At 31.5% G+C, this 26918-nt stretch overlaps 6 protein-coding genes across 6 annotated transcripts; 5 read left to right on the top strand and 1 right to left on the bottom strand.

The window, feature by feature from the left end:
- The first annotated feature begins 4021 nt into the window (after positions 1-4021).
- Positions 4022-9525, top strand: LOC109804215 (putative serine/threonine-protein kinase At1g09600). Its single transcript, XM_020366007.3, has 8 exons — positions 4022-4597; positions 4737-5021; positions 5962-6279; positions 6694-6921; positions 7067-7167; positions 7590-7701; positions 7800-8261; positions 8879-9525. The coding sequence occupies exons 1-8, from the start codon at positions 4220-4222 to the stop codon at positions 9044-9046; spliced, it is 2052 nt and encodes a 683-aa protein (XP_020221596.1). The 5' UTR covers positions 4022-4219; the 3' UTR covers positions 9047-9525.
- A 536-nt stretch (positions 9526-10061) lies between these two features.
- Positions 10062-11793, top strand: GXM3 (glucuronoxylan 4-O-methyltransferase-like protein (DUF579)). The gene has a single exon (XM_020366009.3). The coding sequence runs from the start codon at positions 10676-10678 to the stop codon at positions 11528-11530; it is 855 nt and encodes a 284-aa protein (XP_020221598.1). The 5' UTR covers positions 10062-10675; the 3' UTR covers positions 11531-11793.
- Positions 11794-11938: 145 nt separating this feature from the next.
- On the top strand, positions 11939-14573 carry LOC109804220 (ras-related protein RABD1). The gene is made up of 8 exons (XM_020366011.3): positions 11939-12113; positions 12192-12264; positions 12333-12380; positions 12472-12519; positions 12954-13025; positions 13129-13284; positions 14105-14208; positions 14304-14573. The coding sequence occupies exons 1-8, from the start codon at positions 12100-12102 to the stop codon at positions 14392-14394; spliced, it is 606 nt and encodes a 201-aa protein (XP_020221600.1). The 5' UTR covers positions 11939-12099; the 3' UTR covers positions 14395-14573.
- Positions 14574-16621: 2048 nt separating this feature from the next.
- RAB11C (RAB GTPase 11C) lies at positions 16622-17988 on the bottom strand. Its single transcript, XM_020366010.3, has 2 exons — positions 17701-17988; positions 16622-17277 (listed from the first exon to the last, which is right to left on the bottom strand). The coding sequence occupies exons 1-2, from the start codon at positions 17863-17865 to the stop codon at positions 16795-16797; spliced, it is 648 nt and encodes a 215-aa protein (XP_020221599.1). The 5' UTR covers positions 17866-17988; the 3' UTR covers positions 16622-16794.
- Positions 17989-19945: 1957 nt separating this feature from the next.
- Positions 19946-22376, top strand: LOC109804216 (elongation factor 1-gamma). Its single transcript, XM_020366008.3, has 7 exons — positions 19946-20105; positions 20180-20329; positions 20402-20462; positions 20545-20597; positions 20674-20775; positions 21083-21590; positions 21802-22376. Exons 1-7 carry the CDS (start codon positions 20097-20099, stop codon positions 22179-22181), a joined length of 1263 nt encoding a protein of 420 aa, XP_020221597.1. The 5' UTR covers positions 19946-20096; the 3' UTR covers positions 22182-22376.
- A 3412-nt stretch (positions 22377-25788) lies between these two features.
- Positions 25789-26357, top strand: LOC109804585 (uncharacterized). Its single transcript, XM_083071845.1, has 2 exons — positions 25789-25858; positions 26119-26357. The coding sequence occupies exons 1-2, from the start codon at positions 25789-25791 to the stop codon at positions 26355-26357; spliced, it is 309 nt and encodes a 102-aa protein (XP_082927971.1).
- Positions 26358-26918: the final 561 nt, after the last annotated feature.

Below are 26918 nucleotides of genomic sequence, written 5' to 3'. Positions count from 1 at the left end.
TCATAAAGCTAATTTATTTGTAACTTTTTTTTTCTCTTTTCATTTTGTTTTTCATAAATAAATGAATTAAAAAAAAAACTTTTTTCTTTCTTTCTTTCTAGAAACTAGCTTTCAGGGTGTATATTTAGAAAGTTATGACCTAATAATATTGCTAATTGTATTGTAAGGGTCAATTTTCAAAATTTATAATAATATATAAAGGATATATATATAATAAATTAATTAATTTTATAATACTGATTTTTTTCCATGATAATAAGGACGGATTTACTTGGTAAGTGGGGTCTTTGCCCCCACGAATTTTTCATAATTTTTAAATTGTTTAATATATATTGTTGTATTTTACTATTAATATAATTAAGATAATTGTTTACACTTAGGATTTTAGTTATAAAAATACTAATATCTAAATTTTATTTATCTCTTCTATATTTTTTTATAAAGTATTTTATTATCTTTTATAATATCTATTATGAAGATAATGAAATTCTTTTAAAGCAAATATTTCTATTTTTACGGTATTTGATTGGACATAATTATATTTTTCCTTTTATTTAGATAGAATATTTTGATATTATTGATTTATTTTAAAGAATCTTTCTTTTTATAATTTATTGTTACCATGAATGATTACATTTGCAGTCAAATGACAATATTAGTCTTTTTTTTCTATATATTAATTTTATTATAGTTATTTTAAAATTAAAGACTATTTATTATTAATCTTGTTGTTATTATTATTTTTAATGTACTTTTAACCCGAAATACTCATGTTCTCACCTTGAAAACAAACCCATTATCATCTTGCACCATATGTTAGTTAGAATTTACTTTCACGATATTCATCATAGTTAATATATATGATTTCTTTTTTACTTTATAACATAATTAATAAGATTTTTGTAAAACGTGTCATTAATATATACTAATTTTTATTATACGATTATTAGTGATATGTGAAACTGATAATTAAAGTTTATTTTAATTTATTTTCTATTATATATTATTAAATTATTTAAAAATATATATAATCTATATTTATTCTTTAACTATATATAAAAAAATTATTATTTTTGTGTATATAATTTTTAGATTATTTTATTTTTAAAAATTTTAAATAATAAAAAATAATATTTAAAAATTAATTATTCTTACAAATTTACGATTCAAATTCATGACATGGTTTAAAGATTAAATACAATGGTTCAACAAACATCTATAATTTTTAAATATTTCTAAATATATATAGATGTACAATGTGATTCAACTCCAGTAGTACGGTATATAAAGGAAATATCTCTCTTTGATTTCTTAAACTTTTTAAACATTTATATCTTTTTCTATTATGGATTTAAATATATTTTTAGTCTTTCAAATTTAAAGTAAATTTATTTTTAGTATTTCAAATTTAAGATTGATTGTTTTAGTTCATGTAATTTAAAAAAAAATAATCATTTTAATCTTTATATTTAAATTTTGTTTGAAAATTTGTCAAACACTATCGCACAAAATTTATCTATCTACCAATATTTTTATTAGTGAAAAATATCATATTAGACCCAACTAATAAATAATTGTCTCGTTACTTTTATATATGTTAGTGATAACATAAGGGACTAAAACAAAATTTTGAAAATTACAAAAATTAAAAACAATAATTTTAAATTTAAGAGATTAAAAATAAATAAAAAAATTATTCTAATTATACCTTATATTACTTGATTCACTAATTATAAAGAATTTATATTAAATTTAATACTTATATTTTATATATTTATTTAATAAATTTTAATTTATAAAATTAGCCCCAGACTTTTATTTTAGCGGGAGTCCATAATATCTGTTTTCGTGTTAGTATATTATAAAATTATAAAATAATTATATATTATAACAACGATTTTTCCGTATATATAGTTAGGTTGTAATACATTATGTAATGTGTTAAAATATAATATATTATAAAAATAAAATAAAAAATAAAAAATAAAAAAGTTCCAAAATGTCTGCAAAATTCGAAGTATAAAAACACTTAATAATTATCGGCTTGTAATTGGTCTCCATGAAATTGAATTCGAATATCTTAAGTCTCAAATTCAAATATTATAAATAAAAAACAATAATTATAAAAGAAAATTCACTAAAAATATTAGTCATTTATTCTATTAATAATTATTATTTTATTAATAAAAATGATACCATTTTTTGATAATTATTTTTTGTGTGCACTCTTATGTAAAGATATTTATCCCTATGTAATAGAGTTTAAGTTAAATTCTATCACATGATAGTTGAGTTTAACTTCTTTTGACAACTTAACTTTGGGTAAATGTCTTGCCACCTTCCTGAAAAACTCAAGGAGTGAAAAGGGGAGCCCTATGTTACTTATTTTATTTTAATCTACCACGTATCATAAATATGAATTTTATTCTTGAGAGAAAGTGTTTGTGATATTTATTATTACCTTTGTTCTATATATAAAATCATTTTCATTTTTTATTTATGCATTTTATAAGACCATTTTTCAATTATTAGATGTATTAACTATATTTTTTCAAAAATATTCTTATTTAATTAACAACTATTTTAGAAAAATAATAAATTATAGAAATATATTGAATAAAAATATCTTCTTTTAAGACTAAAAAAATTAAATAAATACCTAGATATTTCTCTTTTTTTTTTCAAACACTAAATATTTAATATAAAAAATAACTAATTAGAAAACAAAAAGTTAATTTCAAAGATGTTAAAACTAAATTTGAAATAGTAGATTAAATTATCGATAAATTTAATATTTTTAACTAGATTTTTTTTCCTTAAAGGTATAGTTTAGTTGAAAGAATTTCATAATTAAGAAATGAGGTAGTATTTAGAGGTGGGCAAAAAAAATTGAACTGAATGGTGGTGAACTGAACTGAATTGTACTATAAAAAATTAAATTATTTGTAAAAAAACTAAATTGAACTGAATTGTTGAAAAGTTGAACTATAATGAACTATAAAAATTGAACTAAATTATAAAAATTAAATTATTTTTATAAAAGGATAAAAATTAAATGTGTTTAACATATTTTGTCTTAATGGATTAGCTCAATAATCTAATGACCAAAATTTTGGAGGAAAAAAAAGTGATCCGAAAAAAAATGTATCAATTTTATCGAACTTAATATATCAATTGAGTTATTTTGGACGACTTATTTTTAGGCTTAAAATTCATTGAGTTTGTTTGACTCAATTTTATATTTTTTTCCTTTGAAAAATTTAAATAAAATAAAAAATAAAGTAAAGTTGACAAATATGTCTTATCTTGACAGACCAATGAGGCAAAATTGTTCAATTCAAAATATCATAATAGTTTATTGCAATTCAATTCAAGTTTTTATAATACAGTTTAGTTCAATTCAATGACAAAAGGACAGTTTAGTTTAATTCATCTGAATTAATATTCAGTTTAGTTTAGTTCATGAGAATTATTTTTAAGTTCAGTTCATTTTGTTCACTCCTAGTAATATTGAACAAAAGTGTTGTTTTATATATTTTTCTAATTATTATTAAGTTACACATTTTTATAATAAGCATTTATTTATTTATATTAATTTTAACTTAAAATTCATTTGGGTGTAAATTCAGTCCACGATTTTTTCTTAACCATCTCAAACCACTTTTCTTTTTATTTTTATTCGTACACTTATTTTTTTTAAAATTACATATTTCAATCTATTATTTTTAATTTTACTTTCACTATTTTTTAAAAAAATTCGTCAACAGTTACAAACAAGCATGTATTATAATATATCATAAATAAAAATATTATTTATATTTTTACAATATTTATTTATTATAAATTTGAATTATATTATAAATGAAATAATTGTGATTATAAAGTACAATTAAAATAGTAGTTTATATTTACAATACGTGGCATGGAGGGAAATAGATTTGGTGATGCGGTTTGAGTAGTTAGAGAGGGATCGGACGGTTAAATATTGGTATGTTTTGTGGTTGAATTGGTCAATCACGAAATCTGATGGATGGAATCTTAATCGAACGACTGAAATATGAGAGAATAGGTGGATGCGTGATTTGGTTGAGGTGTGACATGATATATGAATATGCTATGTGAAGCGAAGCATCTCTCATGTGCGTGTCTCTGGTAACATTTTCATTCTATCTGGGATCTAATTTGCCCAATTATGGATTGAGTTTAAAGGAATAGGAATATGGGTTGTATATGCTCTAAAGGAAAAGATGGGAAAGAATCGAAGCATTTTCCTTTCCATTTGGGGAGGAGAGGTGTATCAGAGAATGATACTACTGCTCGCCTCATATCCAATGGCAATGCCATTGGGAATGGGAACGGAACGGAACCCTCCACCCCAGTTTCATCGGATGAACAGGACAAGAATAAGAATACAAATGGGGTGGTGGCAATGGAATCAACGGCAACACCTAGGCTGTGTAGGGTATACAGTGTCACGAGAGGGGAAAGAGGAGCGCAGGTTCTTGCTGGTTGGCCCTCTTGGCTAACTGCAGTTGCTGGCGAAGCCATTAGTGGTTGGGTGCCCCGCAGAGCTGACTCATTTGAGAAGTTGGATAAGGTTGCTTTTCTGCATTCCATTCTTTATGTTTCTCTGCCATCTTTCTAAATTTCTTTTGCTCTTTCTTCACATTTGCAACACCGCTACACTCTACTTCTTTTCACTCACTTCCTCATTTATCAAATTAATCAAACTGCAGATTGGCCAAGGAACTTACAGCAGTGTTTACAGAGCTCGTGATCTTGAAACAAATACAGTTGTTGCATTGAAAAAGGTTCGATTTGCTAATATGGATCCAGAAAGTGTCCGTTTTATGTCAAGAGAAATTATTGTGCTGCGAAGGCTCGATCATCCAAATGTCATGAAGCTTCTAGGCATGATTACTTCAAGGGTTTCTGGTAGCTTGTACCTTATTTTTGAATATATGGAGCATGATCTTGCAGGGCTTGCAGCAATACCTGGCATCAAGTTTACCGAAACACAGGTACCTGACCAAGCTTCTAATTAATAATTATGCATCACACAAACTTAGATGAGAACCTTTCTGTCATTTACAACTGTAAAATTAGTCTTGTAAGTATTTAAAATTCTCTTGATGTGACTTTTCTGCATATAAACTTGCATAGTGAGCCTGATTATTTTCTTCATTAACCTTGTGAGATCTAGAAATTGTCTGGTATTTGTATAATTAACAACAGAATGACACAAATTCTCAAACCAGACATGGAATGGATTGCTAATTAGCTGTTTATAATAAAAGCATCACTTTGATTTCATGAGCCAAAAGCACTGTATCTTCTGGAGACCTAGAGGCGAGTGGCAACTTTTGAGAATTTTTGAAATGAAAGGGTTTCACTGTGATTGCAATGGCATATTGATACACGAGATATATTGATTACAATGTTTTCTTTCTCCTAGTTGGTATGTTTAAGTTTTATGAATTGCTTATCTCGTCATCTTGCAACAATCCTATAGTATCTCTATAACTGAGAAGATCTAACTAACTGCCTTGGATGCTGCACTTAGATTGTATACCATGCAGCCAATTAACTCGTTATTTGAAATAGACAAGAAATTTGTTTAAAGCAAAGTAGAATAGTAATACCAGTTAGGGTACTTGTTAAGGTGTTAAAAGTAGAAAGTGTAACATCTAATATTACCAATACACCCAGGGTTTCCAATAAAACCTTTCTATTTATTGATTCCTTAACCAGTGCCCTTTGAACGATTGTTAGCAGGACCCTAATGCAAAAATCCAAAACAAACAATAATCTTTTATCAAAAAGGCTACGTATTCTTTGCATCTGGCTGTATTTACAGCTTGAAAGTTTAATGTCAGATGTCTTCTCTAGTTTTCTTTCTTCGTTAATTGTTTGTGGTTCTCTTGTTTTCGCAATGGGACAATACTTTTTGTCATACTGCAGATCAAGTGTTACATGCAACAGCTTCTTTGCGGTCTTGAGCATTGTCACAGTCGTGGTGTTATGCACCGTGACATCAAGGGCTCAAATCTTCTGCTTGACGGTAATGGCAATCTGAGAATCGGTGATTTTGGACTGGCAACTTTGTTTCAGCCATCTCACGGGCAGCCTTTAACAAGTCGTGTAGTAACTTTGTGGTACCGACCACCTGAACTTTTACTTGGAGCTACAGATTATGGAGTTTCTGTAGATTTGTGGAGTGCTGGATGTATTCTTGCAGAGTTGTTTGTTGGGAAGCCTATAATGCCTGGACGGACAGAGGTAGGTATCCCTCTTTTGTCCTGGATACGTGCATTCTATATTTTATTAGACATGCTGAAGTCTTTACATGTGATACCTTGAGCATCTTAGCTTGACGTTATAAGACTTAAGCTAATAGATCTATTCTTTCCCCTATAAGCACTATGTGATGTAAAACTAGATGAAGAAACGAAAATGATCATCATGATTCTAACCAAATTTCCAACATGTTAGTTTTATAGCCACTTGAGTTATCTGCAATCATGTTAAGTTAGGACTGGGTCTTACAAATTGTGAATGAAGGACAGATGTTAGTGTGTACTTTATGATCCAACATTTATGATGGTCTCATTTGAAATACTTAATAGTTCAATTTGTCATAATAGCTTTCCATGGTTTAATTGGGCTCTAAGATCTTGTATTCTATCATTCTAGGTGGAGCAACTTCATAAAATCTTTAAACTTTGCGGATCTCCTTCTGAAGAATACTGGAAGAAGTCAAAGCTACCGCATGCAACAATTTTTAAACCTCAACAACCTTACAAACGTGTTATTTCTCAGATTTTCAAGGATTTTCCTTCATCTGCGCTGGGCATCTTGGATGTCCTTCTTGCTGTAGAACCGAAAGATCGAGGAACTGCATCTTTTGCACTTCAGCATGAGGTAATTATAAGTTCTATTTTGAGCACAGTTGACACCACAATTTGTCTCTGCATGTGTTACACAACCTAGAATTTTAGTTGTGCGGGGACCTCAGAAGATTTTTCCACCGACTCTTTTCTTAGCCATTGACATTTTTCATGTCTAGTTCTTCACAGCAAATCCACTTCCTTGTGACCCATCAACTTTGCCAAAGTACCCACCAAGTAAGGAGTTTGATGCCAAAATTCGTGATGAGGAAGCTAGAAGGTACCCCTTCTTTGAATCTTTGGAGATTCTCATGTGAATTTGTCATATCTGATTTTTGCATTATCTGCAACAATAGAACAGTCTTTTGAACACCCTTCTAGTGTGTGCTTTAAAGATAATTTGTTTTTTCTATTGATATGATAAAATAAAATCTCAAGCAGATTGACATTATTATTCTTCAAAATCTAATGCACAGTGACAAAAATGATTGCAAGGTTCTCCATTTTTTGCTCCATTTTCCCCCTCAGGATATTCATTTCCAGAACCTTCAACTAGTGTCTAGTGTAATAAATATCTGAGTGTTTTTTTTGGTTGTTTTCTCTTTTTGAGATAGTGGCGTTGGCTTGATTTGTTTCTATAGTGATTCTTCTTATTTGTCTATGTGTGTTACCACTGTCACCCATTTGTCTATTTTTAAGCAGACAAAGAGCAGCAAATAAAGGACATGAACATGAATCAGTTGGGAAAAATTTTAGAGAGTCTAAAGCTGTGCCAATACCTGATGCTAATGCTGAGTTTGAGGCAACAATGGGGGTACTTCAAAACATAAACATAATGTTAACGGACCTTCTTTTCATTTGAGTTATTTAAGCTTGCCTGATACACCTTTTCCATGTGATTTTTCCCCCCAGAGGCAAGGACATTCTAAGTGCAATACTGAGAAGTACAATCCTGAAGAGGATGGTGGTGTTGGCTACCCTCGTGAACCTGCAAAGTCAAGAGCACTCAATGTATTCTCTCATTCTGGCCAGTCAATGCATCCAAGTGTATATGGATCCTCTCGCAATATGAATTCAAAAGAGGGAGACGTTCCTGATCAAGATTTTAGATCAAGAAAGTCTGAGTTGAGAAAACAAAATTCCTTTTGGCACGGTAGCACTGCAAAAGTGTCAAGATTTACTAATTCAGTTGCAGTTCGAGGAGATTCACGGCTTGATATGAGTGGAGACCGTAGTGTGAATTCACAATGGTCAGAAGATCACTTTGGTATGAGATATAACCATCTTGCCGACGGTGAGTCCAACCAATTGTTGAATGGACCCAAATCTTCGCCCAAGAAGGACTTTCATTCTACTGGGAAGGATCGTACCAAGGTAAATGAATTACCAATGAACATTAATTTCTGCAATTGTTCAATTATTTTGAAAACAGCATTACATGTCCCTCATAGAGAATGGGGGGAAAGATTAGGGCCTGTTTACTGTTTTCATTTCCTATTTTTACTTTTAATCTACAAAAATTGCCACTTTTTTTTTTCAATCTATTTTCTATTTTTAAATATTTATACAAAAAACAGTGAATTTTTTTATTTTTTTTATTTGTTCTCTTTGTTTCATGTACAAGTATTTAAAAACAGGAAACAAATCGAAAATAATGTGAACATTTTTATAAAATTAAAAGTGAAAATTAAAAATGGAAACAGGAAATTAAAACAGAAGTAAATAGGCCCTTAGTTTGCTTGATGGGTATTGACACTAGTCTGCTTGTCCGTCTTGATATAAAAATTTCCCTCGCAATGTTTGTAATGTAGTTAATGTTAAGGAACCCAATGTTGGGAGATATCTTCTCGCTGTATAATATATGTGCATGTTAGTATGATACTGTAACCTTGAATGAAACATTCTGGAGAATGGTTCTCTTAGGTAATTAGTGTTTTATGCTCAATATAACTATGGAGCTGTCAATTACTTGCTTTTGTTTGTGATCGCAGGGCTATTCTAACAAAAATGCTCGCATGCACCATTCTGGACCGTTGCTGGCTCCAGAGGATAATCTTGAAGAAATGCTTAAGGAACACGAAAGGCAAATCCAACTGGCTATCCGCAAAGCTCGTTTGGGCAAGGACAAGGCCAAAAAGGCTGACATGAGAATTGCCTAACTGAATCACTATTTCACCCTGTGAGAAACCAAAATTGACTTTCAAGAGGGTTTTGATCATACATTTAATATGGGATGAGAACTCTTGAACAAAAGATTGTGGCTGTCACAATGCCAAGATATATATTTCTTTTGGAAATTCATCAACTCTTGATGCCGATAGATGAATAATGCTCGTGTAGTGGGGCTTCAACATACTTCTTCACAACAGATATTTATAACTGTCATAAAAGGTCTTGTACAGTTTCTAACTGACACACTTACATGCTTCAGGAAGGTGGATAGTTTATAGAGCAAATGAAATCCATGGCGATTGACGACTGTATCATAGTTTGTGGTTTACTAAATTAACATACCAGCAAGTTGTTTCATTTTCAGATGCCCAAGTCATTTCCATGGCATCATTACTTTGTACATTTGAAACCAATTTTGCCGAATTACAATTTTTTCATTTAATGCATTAGTTAATCAGTTATTCAAGTTTGATATGCACTTATGTTCAAAGGCTAGAGAAACCATTAGCATAAAAAATTCGGATGGCGGAAGAAAGACTCGCTTTTCTATACACATTGGGTTTACAGTTGAAATAATACTAGTAATTTGCTCGTGGTACCTTAATTTCTTAATCTCTAGTATTAGTTGTTGTACCATTCTCCGTCCTACAAAAATGAAAAGAAAAAAAGACCACACTCTTACGTTGTTCACAAAATTTATGAAAAAGAAGTTATGAATTAAACTTATTTGATATAAAAAATACATTACTTATTACTTGCAAGTTGCATTCATGTTTTAAATATAAAACAGGTATTAGGTTCGAACGTTGCTGTTAATTCCTATTGATAAAAAAAAGGCGAAATTAATTAAAAACAAGCCGGATGGAGACCTTAGATAAACTATACATCAAGACTTTGGAGCGTGTTTATACATTTTGTCAAAAGTGACATGAGGTTTCATTCATGTTCCATGCAGATTGAACGGCTAATTAGTATTTACCATATTACAGAGTCCGAAATTCGGAATGTCTAACAAACATACCAACATTCCATGATTGTTAACTAGAATATATATTTCCTCCCACCCGTCTTTCAGCTTCTCTTTTAACGTAAGCTTTACGGCCACTTGCTTTGGTTTGATCTCATTTCATTTATACAAAAAAGGAAATCTGTGTTTCTTATTTGTGTTGTTCTAAAGGAGTTTGGTCGTTAAGCAGAAAAGAGTTTTCCTTCCATTTTACTTGGGGATTGAATAATAAGAAGCTGGGTTTTGGTGTAGCTAGTTATCATTTGGTTTTGATGTTGATCAAAGTAGACATGAGTGAGATTGCAGTGGTCCGTAACGAGACTATATTAGTTTGTGAAGCACGCCAAAGAAAACAAAATTCACGAATAAGCTCACGACTGGAAGGGGAAAATAATAGGCATTCCACCAAATTTGCAGATGCAACAACCGCTATATAGAGTTTGCTTGATTCACAATTCTGGCAGGTATTTTGTCTTGATCTATCCCTTCCCTTGGTGTCCAAGCATGAAACGTCAATCATTCACTCGAAAGCAAATATAACCCACCCATCCGTGATCTCTCGCTACACCAAGTTCCAACCATTGAATTTTTTGAGTCACTAGAGTACAGAATGAGGCCTAAAGGCCATCAACCCCACAACAGGAAGCTCCTGATCATAGCAGTGATGGTTGCCTTTTTCCTCCTCTTTGTGGTAAGATCAAACTTGTCGACCTTGAAAATGAAGCAAGAAGAATCAGGTGATGGCGAGAAGGAGACAACAGAGTGTTCCCTAAGTTGCAGCAAGATCCCATCTTCTGTTTCCCAAGCTCTGATCCACTACTCAACCTCAAGCATAACCCCACAGCAAACACAGAAAGAGATATCAGTGACAGCAAGAGTGTTAGAGAAGAAATCACCATGCAACATGCTGGTGTTCGGGTTGGGACACGACAGCCTGATGTGGAGCGCACTGAACCACGGTGGAAGGACAATATTCGTGGAAGAAGACGAGGCGTGGATCGAGCAAATGAGGCGGCGGTTTCCGATGCTGGAGGCGTACCACGTGACATACGAGAGCAAGGTGAAGGAGGCGGAGAGTCTGATGGAGGTTGGGAGAGGAGAGGAGTGCAGGGCAGTGGGAGACCCCAGATACTCTATTTGCCAACTCGCTTTGAAAGGGTTGCCCAGTGTGGTGTATGAGACCAAATGGGACTTGATAATGGTGGATGCGCCCACTGGCTACTATGATGAGGCGCCTGGCAGGATGAGTGCTATCTATACTGCTGGTATGATGGCCAGGAACAGAGACACCGGAGAGACCCATGTGTTTGTGCATGATGTCAACAGAGACGTTGAACATAAATTCTCACTGGCTTTTCTCTGTCAAACCTACATCACCAAACAGGAAGGCAGGCTCAGACACTTCACTATTCCTAGCTACAGGGACAATCACCAACAAAACCCATTTTGCCCTCCCTATCCCTAGTCCACAATTTCTCATTTCTCATTTCTAACTTCTAATTCATCGTCTAATTCATTTTCTATACTACCATATCTATATTAAGCTCACATACACATACACTCATAATGCTACAAGGTGAGACTCAAATTAATCGGCACTGTGTCACCATCAGGCATGGCTTCGATAATCAATGCTATGTGTCATTGCGGACACCACCTTTTTATGCTTTCCACGAGTATATACATTAAAAATATATAATATGAAAAAGGATCTTGATTCACCAATAATATGATTTTTTTTTTACAGTAAACATATTAAAATACCTTTTATAAAATTAATATTTACTCATATTTTTTATTGTATATAAAAAATTATAATTTCTCTTGTCTATTGAATCTTAACTAAAGCCATTGCCGATAAAATAAAGAATTATGAATCATCAAGTTTATTTATTGGATAATAGAAAAGCGGTTTTCTGTGCGAGTAAAGCCTTTTTATTTTTATTTTTAAAAAAGAGAGAATGATATGATAGTAGTATAATTGAGCCGCAGCGGTGGAGTGGGGAAGGGTCAGAGTTTGAAAGAGGAGTTCTAATGAGTAACGAATAGTAAGTGAAATGGAACTTATTTGAGTTTGAGTGAGAGAAATTATTACTAATTTGGGGTTCTGTTTGATATGATTTCAGCGATTACCTGTTCAAGCTTCTCCTAATCGGGGATTCTTCCGTTGGAAAATCTTGCTTGCTTCTCAGATTCGCTGTAAGTTGAGTGAATCCCCTTCACTTTCATTTTCATCTCTTGACTTGTTTTTTTCTTTCTTCTTTCAGGATGACTCCTATGTCGACAGCTACATAAGTACCATTGGAGTTGATTTCGTAACTAGCACTCTTCTCCTTTTCCTTCCCTTCCGTATAACTAACTATTTATGGGCCATCACTCTTTTTTTTTTTTTTTTTACTTTTTCAGAAAATCAGAACCGTCGAGCTCCAAGGCAAAACCGTCAAGCTGCAGATTGTGAGTTCAATTTATTCACAGGACAGGAATCAAATACTATACTATTCATTTGTGTTTTTAACAAACCTATTCTACTTTTCTAATTTATGATTCTCCAATGTTACAAATTTACCCTAATTTCTATCTTCGCCTCTGTTACCCTAGCTAGATTCACCGAAACCAAACCACCGTCTCTCCCCTCTTTCCTTTCTCCTATATCTTCATCATTTCATATTCTTAGACTTCGCCATGGCCATTCGCTTGTAAGTTGTAAGCTTGTTCAACCATGTTCTAGTCTGGATTATGCCCACATGCAAAGATTGGATTCATGTAACTAGAACTCAGCTGTCAATCTCATTAACTCATATTGCTAAGTCACCAGAAAATGAAGCCACTCCAGGCATCATCTTCTTTCTTCCTAACAATTCATACTTTTCTTGTTTCCCTCTGTTTAGTGGGATACAGCTGGACAGGAGCGATTCAGGACCATAACAAGCAGTTATTATAGAGGAGCACATGGGATAATTGTAAGTCAACTTCATCCTATCATCTTATGCAGTCAAAAACATATACTTGCTCTGCCACCTATAAATTTCTCGCGCAAACTCTTAAGTTTTGGGATTGCAACAGATTGTCTATGATGTTACTGAGATGGAAAGCTTTAACAATGTGAAGCAGTGGTTAAATGAGATTGACAGATATGCAAATGACAGTGTATGTAAGCTTCTTGTGGGGAACAAATGCGATCTAGTTGATAACAAGGTTGTAGACACACAAACTGCCAAGGTAAAATACTAAATATCACTTTATTTGGGATTCATCCACTAGTTCTGTTGTTTCTTCTTAGGGAGTTCACTGTTATTTTGACAATTAATTAGTAGGCATCAGGTGTCTGGATACTCCACCTTTTCATTTTCATATATGCTTGTTTTTTACTCTTTATATTTCACCTAAAAGTTTGTACTCGACAGTATGTCCTAGTACTCATCAATGTGTATATTATTGTAATGGTTCCCACTTCTTTTAGGTTTACTGTATTTATCTTGTGATTTGTGTGTTTTAGTAGTTATTGCTGATTAATGCAATTGGCTCCCCAGTCCAAAAAAAGGACAAGCAGTGTAGAGTTCAAACAGTTTGAGTGCTTTGGGAGGTAATCAAACCCAAAAAATCATCAGTTCCATTCTGGATACTGGTCTTTGGGGACTGGAAGACAAAAGCAATAGCCATTACAACCATTTTACTTTTACTCTTACATTCCTTGCTTTATTTTCAATTACAGAGGAAGTGGACTTATCTTGATAGAATTGCTTATAACTTGGAATTCAGCTTCTCTTAAATTAAAATTTAGTAAAGAATTAAAGAACTTTTGAATGTATGTATTCTTAATTTTAATATTGGCAGAACATGTCATGTATAATACTTTGGATTGGCCAGATCTGCATTTTATGTTAGTTGTTCAATGTTTGATATGATATGGTTTAATTAAATAAGCACAAGCCTTAACGGTAAATGAAATATCAGTTAAACTGCATGTTAAAGGGAAAATAAAGAGTTGGATAATCATACATTGTTTGTCTAACATATATTGTATGACCGTCAATCCCAGGCATTTGCTGATGAGCTTGGTATCCCTTTCCTTGAGACAAGTGCTAAAGACTCGATCAATGTGGAGCAGGCTTTCTTAACTATGGCAGCAGAGATTAAGAAGAAGTATCTAATATCTCTAGCTTTCCCTGTTCTCATTCAGAATCATTATTTAATCACAAATTTTAATCAATGTCACGATGTTTTGAACTTATGTGCAGGATGGGAAGCCAACCTACTGTTGGTAAGTCGGCAGAAACTGTTCAGATGAAGGGACAACCGATCCCGCAGAAGAGCAACTGCTGTGGTTAGGTTATACTTGCTGTTGTAACTGATATCAAAATAGGGAGACTCTTTCCTGACTTTGTTATGATATGGATGTTTCAGTAACTTTTAAATATCACCTATCATGTATTTAAATCCTTGGATAATATTCTTCTGGATCTCCTGATGACTTCCCTTGTTTAGAATGAAAGGGAGGCTATTTCTCACATGCATCTTATATTAGCTCGAGGCTTTGACCACGCATAATTTTCGCTGACATATTCCATAAAGCGCACACAGACAATGAAATTCTAAGTAATGCTATGCGTGAGACATGAATGTAGGGAACACCAGAAACCTGCGTGTCTTAGCCTGACATTATGTAAAGGCATATTCAGATCATTTTGCACTAGAACCCTGAATATATAAAAAAATTACAAACAAATCGAGTATGAGAAACATTCGATGTTGAATTTAACCTTCTGATGACTTTTGTGCAGTCTTGTTATACTGGATTCGGTCATTGATTTGATTGAAATATTAGGTCGTTAGTTGGATTAGTATGAACTGTATATATTTAAGTATGTAATAAATAAAATAATAGTGTTATAACCAATATATAGTTATATGGTTGTTGCTCAAAATAACGTTTTTGCAAAAGCTTGGCTCACGTGAAGATCTTATTAATGTTGGATATTACATACTAGTCGTAGTTTAGAGCTGGTTCAACACATTTCGCGATCGGTTCACGCTGACTTGATCGCAAAATCCATACATAGTCCAGCCACCTACTAGTCGTCATTTCGATTTCTATAAGAATAAATTACAACGTCACGAAGTTTCGCGCGATTGTAGAATGCGACTTTGCATGGTAAATATTGAATGCGATTTATAATTTTAAGACATCAAATGCATCATAGTAGAATAATCTGCAGAAAGATACTCTTATTTAGAAAATTTTAAAAGTACAATTCGGCCATCAAAACGTTGTGACAATTTTTGCTGAAATGTGAGGGAAGCTTCACTCAAACACAACTTCAAATATTTATAATATATTTTAATCTAATATTCTAATTCCATGTTCATAACCGCCTTTTGAATCCTACCGCTCCTTTTTGACATCCCTCAATTCATATTATGATAAATCAAAACTAGTATACCAAAGTGGTGTATAAAAAAATACGAGATAAAAACCATTTACTAATTCAAATGTAGAAAATATAGATTAAAAAAAAAAACCATTTATAAGCTAGAAGTTGGGAGGAGGAAGACATTAGTTGAATAAATTAGAAAGAGAACATACGTTGAAGGCACCATGATTTGGGATTTAGCATTATAATCAAATAGATCATACCAAGAGACAAGTGACGGATATAGAAAATGAAGATGCAACCTATAAATGTTTGATTTGTCCAATTTATATTTCTACTTTTATTGAAAATTTAAAATAATGCTAATAATGTTCGCTTTTTTAGAAATTATTCATAAAAACAAAGCAAAAACTGAAAACAAAATAGTCAATTTTAGTATTATGAATCATTTTCAAAACATTCAAATTCTTCTTTTCTACGTTTTCAACCTCTCTTTTGATGGTGATGTGCCGAGAGAAATGTTATAGTCTCATTTTGGTGACTGAGTCTGGTGGAGATAGGCCTCTATTGATGGGGAACAAGAACATCTAGGCTACGATAGAGCTGTGCGACAAAGGCAGAGGTGATGAAGGTGACAAAGGTATGAAGGTGATTTAGATTTTTGACAACAAAGTCGGTAGCTACAATGGGAAATGTAGAAAATATTTTCAATAAATGAAGACCCAACCAGAAAACAATTCACTATTATTACTTTTACCTATTTTGAACTTTTAATTATCGAAAAACTCGCTAACTAATTTTCTCCAAAAGTGTGTCTAACGGTCAATCACACCCAAACACATCATTCTTTTACGTTAAATAACAGCATAAATATCAGCACCACGCATGTTATCCTGCTTTTAAAAAGATGAGATGTCAGTTTATATTATAATGACTAAGCCTACGTAAGAATTTCTTCCACAACCACAAGCGAGTCTTTTTCCTATGATGTGGGTGATTTATGCTTTCAGCCTCCATAGTAATGCTCCATCAACAAATATTATCTTCGATCACAATGAACCTAGAGTCCACCAATGTTGATAGCACCGACACCGACGGGAGGAAATTAATATGGATTGAAAACATGAATAGCAGATCTGCGAGCCAAGCCAGTGCTAAGGAACAAAGGTAGTACACGTGGAAACTTAAAAACTGGGATAATACTCATTAATCAGCACGCACAAGCATAAGAAATCATTATAAATCCATCCAGATAACATGCCAAAATAAGTTAAAAAAGAATGATAAAGAAAACAAGGAAAACAATGTGCTTGATAGTGAGGAAGTAGGAAAATGAATAGAAATTACAAATTAAGTTTCAAGATGATGTACAGCAAGGCTTCTTTGTATTGGGTTCGGGTCCCCCAACATTGATAGTCTTGCCTTCTTTAATATTGGAAGATGCAGGCTCATTGGAAGAGAGTGATTTCTTACTGATTATGCGGTATATCTCTCCAAGAATTGTCTGGAAAGCCTTCTCAACATTGGTTGCTTCAAGGGCAGATGTCTCAATGAAAGAGAGGCCTTCTTTCTCAGCATAACCCTGTGCATCCTCAGTGGCAACAGCTCTGAGATGCTTAAGATCTGTCTTGTTCCCAATCAGCATGATCACAATGTTGGCATCAGCATGATCCCTGAGCTCCTTCAGCCACCGGCTCACATTTTCGAATGTGGTTGGTTTTGTGACGTCGTAGACCAGAAGAGCTCCAAGAGCACCACGGTAGTAGGCACTGGTAATTGCTCTGTATCGTTCCTGTCCAGCCGTATCCCATATTTGAGCTTTCACAGTTCTTCCCTCCACCTGCCATTGCCAACCCAATACATATTCATATTTCATTCTTCGTATATGGTTTAGCAATTACAAAGCAAAACCATATATTATCAGTTTATCACTATCAAAATCCTTCTCTTGCTTACAAGTGGCTGCATGCAACCTCAATTGTGGCATCCACCCCCACACACCACGACCATAAGTTCTTCCTTAGAATAAAAAAAATAGGACTTCCTATTTATGCATAAATTGATTTTTTTCGTCATGCTTAAACTAACACAAAAGGAATTAATTTTATTTTTCCTTGTCATATTTATTATATAGAATAGATAGATATTCCATCTGATCACAAGTACAAGTTTACATAGACGATCCAGCTACATTTGAATTTGAATGGATTAAATTAAAACAGGGGGCAGATCTGGGATGGAAAAAGAGTTGAGTTGAGTTGACCTGAAGGGTACGAGTGGCGAATTCCACGCCAATGGTGGATTTGGACTCCAAGCAAAACTCGTTGCGAGTGAATCGGGAGAGAAGATTCGATTTTCCAACACCAGAATCGCCGATCAGTACCACCTTGAACAGATAATCGTACTCTTCCTCCGCTCTCCGAGCCATCACTCCTTTACTCTTTTCAAATCTCTCTCTCTCTCTCTCTCTTTTTTACTAAAAAAACCCAACAAGATTTGATTTTGATTCGATTCAGCACACAACACAAAACGGAACTGAATAAGAAAGAAAAAGGAAAAAAAAATGAAATAAAACCCTTTTTTTCTATCGGATTGCCCTCGTTTTCTCCAAAATGCCCCTCCCTCCCACACGCTTTCCTTTCCCATCCCTATTTTCATATGGAATTTATTTTATTAATGTACAGTGTACTGTACACACATGCATACCAAAATCATTACCGGTCGTCTCAAGTTATTTTTTCTTTGTTATTTCATTATTTTTAAATCAAGTAGACAACACCAATAAATATTTATAAAATATTAAATTCTTACAAAAAAAAAATTAATTACATTTTTATTTGATATTTTTCTATAAATATATCTTCAAAAAAATTCCATATATTATATTTTACTAATAAATATCAATATTTATTAGTAACTCATATTAGACTGTGGTAACATGACAGAAAATTTTCTAATTATATATATTAATTTTTTAATTTTTTTTACTTAAAGTTAAATTTCTTTTACATTCTTTTATTTATTGTCAATTATATTTTTGATACATTTGTTTATAATTAATTTTAAATATATCTATCAATTAAATAAAAGATATATTTAAAATAAATTTTGAATTATGATAAAATTAATTAAAAGTAATTATATTAATTATATATTTTTTATATGATTTGTCACGTTTATAATTAGGACTAAAAGTAATATAATTTTATCATATTTTTAATAATAATAAAAAATAATCATTAATTTTTAAACTATATTTCTATAATTCTCACACCTTTTCTTTGTAAAAAAAATATAATTATTCATATAATGTTATTTTTTTATAATTTTTATCTACCTCAATTACATAAATTATGTTTACTCTAAAATTATTGTATTATATTTGAACTGCATCAATTTAGTATTATTATTTTATTCTCATTGTTGTTATTATATATATATATATATATATATATATATATATATATATATATATATATATTAATTGCATTAACTATTTTATATTATTTTTTTCTCCTCTTTTTATTGTAAACTAATTACATAAAAATTACACTTAATAATTTCTCAAAATTTAATGAACAGCTATAATACATATTAGTAATGTTTGTTTAATTATTTTATAGTTTGAATTCACTTTTTATACCTTTTATTTTATGAATATAAATTTTGGTTCTCTTAATTTTTTATTAAAAATTTTGTCTCCTTAATTTTTAAAATTGAATAATATTGATTCATCATTAACATGTCAAACAAAAATGACCGAAAAATAGTGACACATTCATAAGTGATATTACTTATCGCGTACTTTGTCCGTTTGTCATGTTTGTTTTATGTAAGAAATAACATTATTTTTTTTATTATAAATTCATTTTAATTAAAATCTATAATCTATTAAAATAATACAACCTCCATTCTTATATATAAAATCCAATCACTTAGTTTATCAAAAAAAAATTTAATAAATAATTTATTTAGTTGATAATAATAAATTTATTTATATATTTTTTGAAACTATCCTTATACTATTATTTATTTCTCATAATTAATATTTATTATTCTCTTAACTAATTTGGTTAAGAATGAATATTTTTCAAAAAAATTATAATTAATATTTTTTATCAAATCAAGATAACACACTTTAATTAAAAATAATTAATATATGAGATAATATGAATTAAGTCTTATAAATAAAAATGAAAATAATAATATTTTTTACATGACTAATTAATAATATATTGGTCGAAATTTTCAATCTATTTTTACATGTGATGTTAACTGTAGATTAATGTTACTTAATTTTAAAAATTTGAGGGAAGAAATTTAAAATAATAATTTGAAAAATAAAATCATGCATATGTAAAATGATAGAGTAAAAACAAATTTAAAATGTTTTTTGTTTTTGTTTATTTTAGAAGAAGCAAGGGCAAACAGTGCAGAAGCATATGCGAAAGTAGATCCGACAAATACTTGAGTTTGGGCCTTTGATAACCTGGGTTGGGTCCAGCCCTTTATATAGTTGTCAAACAAACCTAAACCTAGTTCTTCAATTTGCCGTTTTCTTCATCATTTCTTTTATATAGTTGCACCACAGTCACTGCTAATCTTATTTGCTCGATTTCTTCTTCAGACTTGTGGTGCGCATTTTTGCTTGTCGAAGCCATGGCTCTGGTAAGTTTCATTTCCATTTCTCATGTGCAAAATCAAAGTTTTTGCATACCAATTCGCTGTTGCTTCCTGTGTAGATCCTGCACGCAACCAAAACAAACAAAAATGCTTACAAGACTCTGATTGCGGCAGAGTACACTGGCGTCCAAGTTGAACTGGCCCCAAATTTTGAGATGGGTGTCTCCAATAAAACTCCTGAATTCCTCAAGATGAATCCTATTGGAAAGGTATGCTCCTCTTTTCTCCATTTCTTATGAATTTACTCAAAACTTGCCTTAATCCCATGCTTGTGCTTTAAGGTTCCTGTGTTGGAAACGCCCCATGGTCCAGTCTTCGAGAGCAATGCCATCGCTCGTTACGGTATCTTTATTTCCATCTACCATTGCACGCTTCCTTCTTTATGCCCATTTTTGTCTTTAATTTCTGGGACTGTTTCCTGCAGTTGCTCGATTCAAGGGTGACAACATTTTGTACCGATCCTCTCCAATTGATAATGTAACCTCTCATTTCTATGTTTTATCCTCTTCTGTTTGCTATTTTATTAATATGTTGATTTTATTTGCCGTCTCAGGCCCGCATTGACCAGTGGATTGATTTTTCATCCTTGGAGATTGATGCTAATCTTATGAAATTGTACCTACCAAGACTTGGCTTTGCCCCATACCTTCCTCCTGTAAGCTCCTTGCCAACATCTTTTACAATATTAATCGATTTACATCATTTTATATCGGTTTCTATTTTCTAGTATGCACTATCTATACCAATCCTGTAATGTCTTTGAGTTGGTTGCAAGTGGCAACTATTCCCAAGTAATTTGAGGTGCTTTTGAAATCAATTGGTTACGCAACTATAGGTGGATGTATGTCAAAGTTGGTATTAAGTGTTCTTTTATCTTTATTGAGTTTTTGTAATTACAACCTGTCAACCTCACATTTTCCTCAAAATTTATTCCCTCATCTGAAATGTGTGTCTGCTTGAAGGTTGAGGAGGCTGCAAATGTAGCGCTGAAGAGAGCGTTTGGGGCCGTGAACACTCACCTGGCCTCCAATACTTACCTGGTTGGCCATTCCGTTACCCTTGCTGACATCATTATGACATGCAATTTGTATTTAGGTTTTACTCAGCTCTTAGTTAAGAGCTTCACCTCAGAGTTCCCCCATGTGGAGAGATACTTCTGGACCTTGGTCAACCAGCCTAACTTCCGCAAGATATTAGGTCAGGTTAAGCAAACTGAATCTGTTCTACCTATTCAATCTGCAAAGAAGCCTTCCCAGCCTAAGGAAACTAAGCCCAAGGCTAAGGATGAACCAAAGAAAGCGGCTAAACCAGTGACAGAAAAGCCCAAAGAAGAGGAAGCGGAAGAGGAGGCACCAAAGCCCAAGCCCAAGAATCCTCTTGATCTCCTTCCTCCTAGCAAGATGATATTGGATGAATGGAAAAGGCTCTACTCAAACACTAAGACCAATTTCCGTGAGGTTGCAATCAAAGGTATTGTGATGGCATTGCATGTGGTTTCTATATTTTAAAATTTTGTCACTGCTTGGATTATGATTGTAGCTTACATCCATTGAAAATATACTGTTATTACAAGTCACAATGCTTTCAGGAACTCATTGATTTGTGTGTTTATCATTTAGAAAAGAATGTAAAAGTTTGTTGATATGAGATGCAGATTTTAAGTCGTGGTTTTAACTTGCAGGATTTTGGGACATGTACGATCCAGAGGGATATTCTCTGTGGTTCTGTGATTACAAATACAATGATGAGAACACTGTTTCCTTTGTGACACTGAACAAGGTTGGTGGATTTCTTCAGCGGATGGATCTGGCTCGCAAGTATGCATTTGGAAAGATGCTTGTGATTGGATCAGGGGCGCCATTCAAGGTGAAAGGGTTGTGGCTTTTCCGTGGGCAAGAGATTCCACAATTTGTGATAGATGAATGCTATGACATGGAGCTGTACGAGTGGACCAAAGTTGACATATCTGACGAAGCTCAGAAAGAGCGCGTGAATCAGATGATCGAGGATTATGAACCATTTGAGGGAGAGCCTCTTTTGGATGCCAAGTGCTTCAAGTGAAAAGGGTTTGATTTTGTCGTGTCTTTTTGGTACAACTTGGTTTCTTTTCTATTTGTTATAGCGAGTGTTTAGCTGTCTGTTTTGTGATTTTGCCAATGCTGAAACTTAATGCTTGATTTTGGTACATCTAAATTTTGATAACTACAGCAAGACCCGGTAGGTAAACAAGTATATTTCCCCGTTGTATGTATCAAATTCACGATACGCGGTTTTGTCTTCCTACCAAGTCACAATATCTGAGCCGTGAAAACCTTTCATTTTGCATTAATAGAAGTGGAATTTATAATTCCACCCAACATCTACCATTAGATTAGTCTGGAGGAAAATAAATGCCCACCTCACGCCAAATTTTATCTTCTTCCTTTCCGCTTCGCCAATATCGCCATGATGTCGTCGACTTAAACGCAATTATATTATTATACAATGAGTTAAAAAAAATACAGGCTAAAATCTTATTTTGGTCTCTTATATTAATTGTTTGTTTCAATTTAGTCTCATTTTTATTTTTGGTTTCAATTTGGTCTCAAATTAATTAATTGGTTTCAATTTAGTCCCAAATTAATTAATTGGTTTCAATTTAGTCCTAAATTAATTAATTGGTTTCAATGTGGGATTTCGGTCTAAATTATTTAAACGGAGTTAACTTTTGGTCACGTGGATGTCACGTAGATGTATACGTGGATGCCACGTGGATGACAATTTTTTTTAAAACACCTGGATCCGGAAAGCCCGTTCTGAAACCAGAACGGGCCGTTCTGTTGCACTTTTGGTGTGTTAATTTTGTAATCGAAACGGGCTGTTCCAGATGCAAAAAAATTTACACACCACCAGTGCAGCAGAACGGGCCATTCTGGATTCAGAAAGGGCCGTTCCAAAACTGAGAATAGAATATTCTTGACTTAATTGTGTTTTTGACCGCTCAAGTATTATAATTATGCAATTTTGATCCCTAAGGTTTTAATTGAGTAATTTCAGTCCTTAAAAGATTATAGTTGTGTAATTTTAGTCTCAATTTTTAATTGAACAATTTTAATCTCAAATATCATAATTGTGTAATTTTAGTTTTTTTCATTAAAAATTTAATAATTTTAATATATATATATATATATATATATATATAATGTTTTAAAACTATATAATTGTTTGCTTATTTAAATTAACGTATATTATAATTTTTTTTAATGTATCAAATGATATATATTTATTATAACTAAATAAATAAAATTTATATATTATTAGTATTTTAATATTACTGATAAATTAATATCAATAATATTTTTAATATATTTATAAATAAACTAATAATTTGATAAATATAACTTAATATATATATTAATATATTTTTACAAAAATATAAATATATAAGATCAGATATATATTTCTAATTAATATACTTAAAACATTATATATATATATATATTAAAATTATTAATTTTTAATGGGAGAAACTAAAATCGTACTATTATGATATTCGAGGGACTAAAATTGTTTAATTAAAAATTGAAGGACCAAAATCGCACAATTGCAATTCTTTAAGGACTAAAATTACCCAATTAAAATCTTGGAGATCAAAACTGCTCAATTGTAATACTTGAGAGATAAAAAATGCAATTAAATAGAGTAATAATTTTTTCTTTTTCTCTTTCTATTTGAAAAAATATTTAAGTATTACTTTATAATTTTTTGTAACTTATTTAAAATTAGAGGAATAAAATGATAAAAATTAATAAGATAAGCATAATAAAAAAAATATTAATATATTTATTTTATTAGATATAACAACATAATTAAAATATAATTAATAATATATATTTTATAGAATTATTAATATTTTATATATATATAAAAAAAAAAAAAAAAGATGAAACCGGAACGGCCCGTTCTAAAATCGGAACGAGCCGTTCTGGGTTCAGGTGTTTTCAAAAAAATTGTCATCCACGTGGCATTCACGAAGCATCCACGTATGCATCTACGTGGCATCCACGTGGCCAAAAGTTAACTCCGTTTAATAATTTGGACGGAAGTCACAAATTGAAATCAAATAATATATTTGGGACCAAATTGAAACCAATTAATTTACTTGGGACTAAATTGAAACCAAAAATAAAAGTGAGACTAAATTGAAATAAACAATTTAATATAAGGGACCAAAATAGGGTTTTAGCAAAAAATATACAATGTAAAACAAGGAGAATTTAATTATTATGCTTTGGCAGTATAATTTTTTTTTATCAGTATAATTTTTAAATGAGTTTTTTCAAAACCTACAAATTCTAATATGAGATGTAAAACAAGGAGAATTTAATTATTATGCTTTGGCAGTATAATTTTTTTTTGTCAGTATAATTTTTAAATGAGTTTTTTCAAAACCTACAAATTCTAATATGAGATGTGATTCAATTATAGTATCAATTATTTTATTAAAACCCTATTCTCTTTAAAGATAATTGAGCAAAAAGAAGATATAATGAGAGAAACTTTTGATGCAGTGAGTTAAGTATTTTTTTAATTCAAATTAAAATTTTATCTTTATGATATATTTACGTAATAAAAAACAAATTGGAAGGTTAATGTGGATTATCGCGTTAAATTTTAAATGTTAATTGTTTGTCCATTTAGTAAAGTCTTGAAATGAGAGAATAAATTCGATAGTCTGAGATGTATTACGTTAAAGAAAAAAAATGGTTGGAAAGCAAATGAGTATTAATAATAATCGACTTCGGTTGATGCAAGGATTATAGACTAATTTCAAACTAATTTAAGTTAGCGGAAGTGGTGAAAGATTTAAGTTACTTAATTAAGTGATTAAAGTTAAAATGAGAATGAATTAAGTGATTAAAGTTCAAATGAGAATAACTGTTTATTTATTTGATACCAAATTTCATATAGGGGATATTCTTTGATAACTAATAAAATAATAATAATAATAATAATATGTACGACTCATTTATAACAAAAAAAAAATATTTTAAATTTTTGGATTTAAATATAAATAAATTTTAACTAATTTAACTTTATTTAATGTTACTGTTAAGAAACATTATTAAAGATTTTTTAAGAAATAAAATTTAATTTTCACATGAAATCAATAAATTTAAATGAAATTAATTAATTTCTTTAATATGTACAAATTTAAATATTTTTATTTATATACGAATTCAGATAGAGTAATAAAGTGATAATCCAATTTATATTCACATTTATCTTATCTTTAATAATTGCATACACTTAAAAAAAATCACACAAATAATCATAATGCCTTTTTTCTATTAATAATAATAAAGTTTAAATGTATATATTTTTTAAGTACCACATAGTAGTATTATTAAGAGATTGAGCCACTTATAAAACATTTAAACAAAGTTTTCAAATTATAAGAAAAAGTAATGATTTTAAATTCGAGAGAAAAAAAAAATCCTCAAGGTAAAAAAAACATATTTAAAGGTGGTAATATATAAAAAGATATTTAAACGTGGTAGTAATATTAATGATGAATAGGGAAGTAAGGTTGTTAATGTAATGAAGGGAAAGGGAAGGGTGAATCTGAATCTGATCCAACATTATCATTCAGAGAAGAGATTTGAAAATCGCATCGCATCGCACAGAGATGAATTCAATTTCAATAAGCAGATCATCCCTGTGTATCCTGCTCGCTTTCTCTTTGCACTTCATTCTTGGTTCGTTCCCTATTTCATTTCTTTATTTTCACCCACAATTCGTGCAATTTTTTTTTTATCTTTTTTTATTGTTCGCCCAAATAATTGTTCTTTCTTCTATCACATTTTCCCCCATAAGTTCAAAACTTTGCACCCTCTTAATGATTTCAATGCCTGTGTTACTGTTTCACATCCATTGCTCTGCCAAATTTAATTTGCCTGGTTTTCCTTAATAAATAGAATATATGATCCTCTTCATTTTGGGGTGCTTTGATTTCTAGGTTTTTCTGACGACTCACCAGCTTCTAAAGATGCTACAAAGGACAAACCCCATGTAGGTGGCACAAGCACCAGTACTTTGATTGTCATTGTGTTAATTGCGGTTGTGCTCTTTTCTTTGTTCTCCTTTGTACTTTTTAAGCTGTGGCGAAAGAAGAAAAGGGAAGAGCAATATGCTCGTCTTTTGAAATTGTTTGAAGAGGATGATGAGTTAGAGCTTGAGCTTGGCCTAAGGGACTGACCTTTGCCATTCAACATCTTCCAGGTTCGTATTCCATCATTATTTATACAAAATGACATTAATTTTTTAAACTTCAAATCCTTAATACTACATTCTATTTTTCCCCCATAATTATAAGAGAGCATTGGGAGAATTAAAACCTTAGATTTGTCGGTTGACACCTGTTGGGGAATCAGAATGAACCTGGAATATCTCCTTTGATGTGTAATGACCTAAGTAACTTGTTGAGTTTTGTCAACCTTTTCTCTTACACCTTACAATATACATGGCCGGGAAACCTTTTTCTTGCTGAGTAAATGCTCGCGCTGCTGCTGTTCAAATACCTTTCAACAAAGAGTTTAAACTTTAGGTGTAAAACCTCGTGCTTTTTTGGTGTTATACATACTCCAAGCAAAATTGGAGTTTCACTTTGGTAATCCCTACTATGATTTCCTACAAAATCATTTCATATATTGGGTCTTTAATCACTGCCCTTAACCGTTAACAAATTTGGTTATGAAGATTTCAAATTATTGTTCAATGAACTTTAACCTCCTTATTTGCTACCCAATACTAATATTT

Source organism: Cajanus cajan, chromosome 1 (genome assembly GCF_000230855.2).
Source record: "Cajanus cajan strain Asha chromosome 1, NIPB_CcT2T_4, whole genome shotgun sequence".
Classification (NCBI taxonomy): Eukaryota; Viridiplantae; Streptophyta; class Magnoliopsida; order Fabales; family Fabaceae; genus Cajanus; species Cajanus cajan.
Note: the sequence above shows the minus strand (reverse complement) of the source record. Positions and strands in the feature narration are given on the sequence as shown.

Bases quoted from the DNA above. Each gene is read 5' to 3' on its own strand.
- GXM3 (XM_020366009.3), top strand. From the start codon at position 10,676: ATGAGGCCTAAAGGCCATCAACCCCACAACAGGAAGCTCCTGATCATA.
- RAB11C (XM_020366010.3), bottom strand. From the start codon at position 17,865: ATGGCTCGGAGAGCGGAGGAAGAGTACGATTATCTGTTCAAGGTGGTA. The intron at 17,278-17,700 runs GTCAACTCAACT...TGGCAATGGCAG, and splicing joins TCGCCACTCGTACCCTTCAG to GTGGAGGGAAGAACTGTGAA.
- LOC109804220 (XM_020366011.3), top strand. The intron at 12,520-12,953 runs GTGAGTTCAATT...CCCTCTGTTTAG, and splicing joins AAACCGTCAAGCTGCAGATT to TGGGATACAGCTGGACAGGA. The intron at 13,285-14,104 runs GTAAAATACTAA...CGTCAATCCCAG, and splicing joins TAGACACACAAACTGCCAAG to GCATTTGCTGATGAGCTTGG.
- LOC109804585 (XM_083071845.1), top strand. From the start codon at position 25,789: ATGAATTCAATTTCAATAAGCAGATCATCCCTGTGTATCCTGCTCGCT. The intron at 25,859-26,118 runs GTTCGTTCCCTA...TTTGATTTCTAG, and splicing joins CTCTTTGCACTTCATTCTTG to GTTTTTCTGACGACTCACCA.
- LOC109804215 (XM_020366007.3), top strand. From the start codon at position 4,220: ATGGGTTGTATATGCTCTAAAGGAAAAGATGGGAAAGAATCGAAGCAT. The intron at 7,168-7,589 runs GTACCCCTTCTT...ATTTTTAAGCAG, and splicing joins CGTGATGAGGAAGCTAGAAG to ACAAAGAGCAGCAAATAAAG. The intron at 8,262-8,878 runs GTAAATGAATTA...TTGTGATCGCAG, and splicing joins CTGGGAAGGATCGTACCAAG to GGCTATTCTAACAAAAATGC.
- LOC109804216 (XM_020366008.3), top strand. The intron at 20,598-20,673 runs GTAACCTCTCAT...TTGCCGTCTCAG, and splicing joins GATCCTCTCCAATTGATAAT to GCCCGCATTGACCAGTGGAT. The intron at 20,776-21,082 runs GTAAGCTCCTTG...GTCTGCTTGAAG, and splicing joins TTGCCCCATACCTTCCTCCT to GTTGAGGAGGCTGCAAATGT.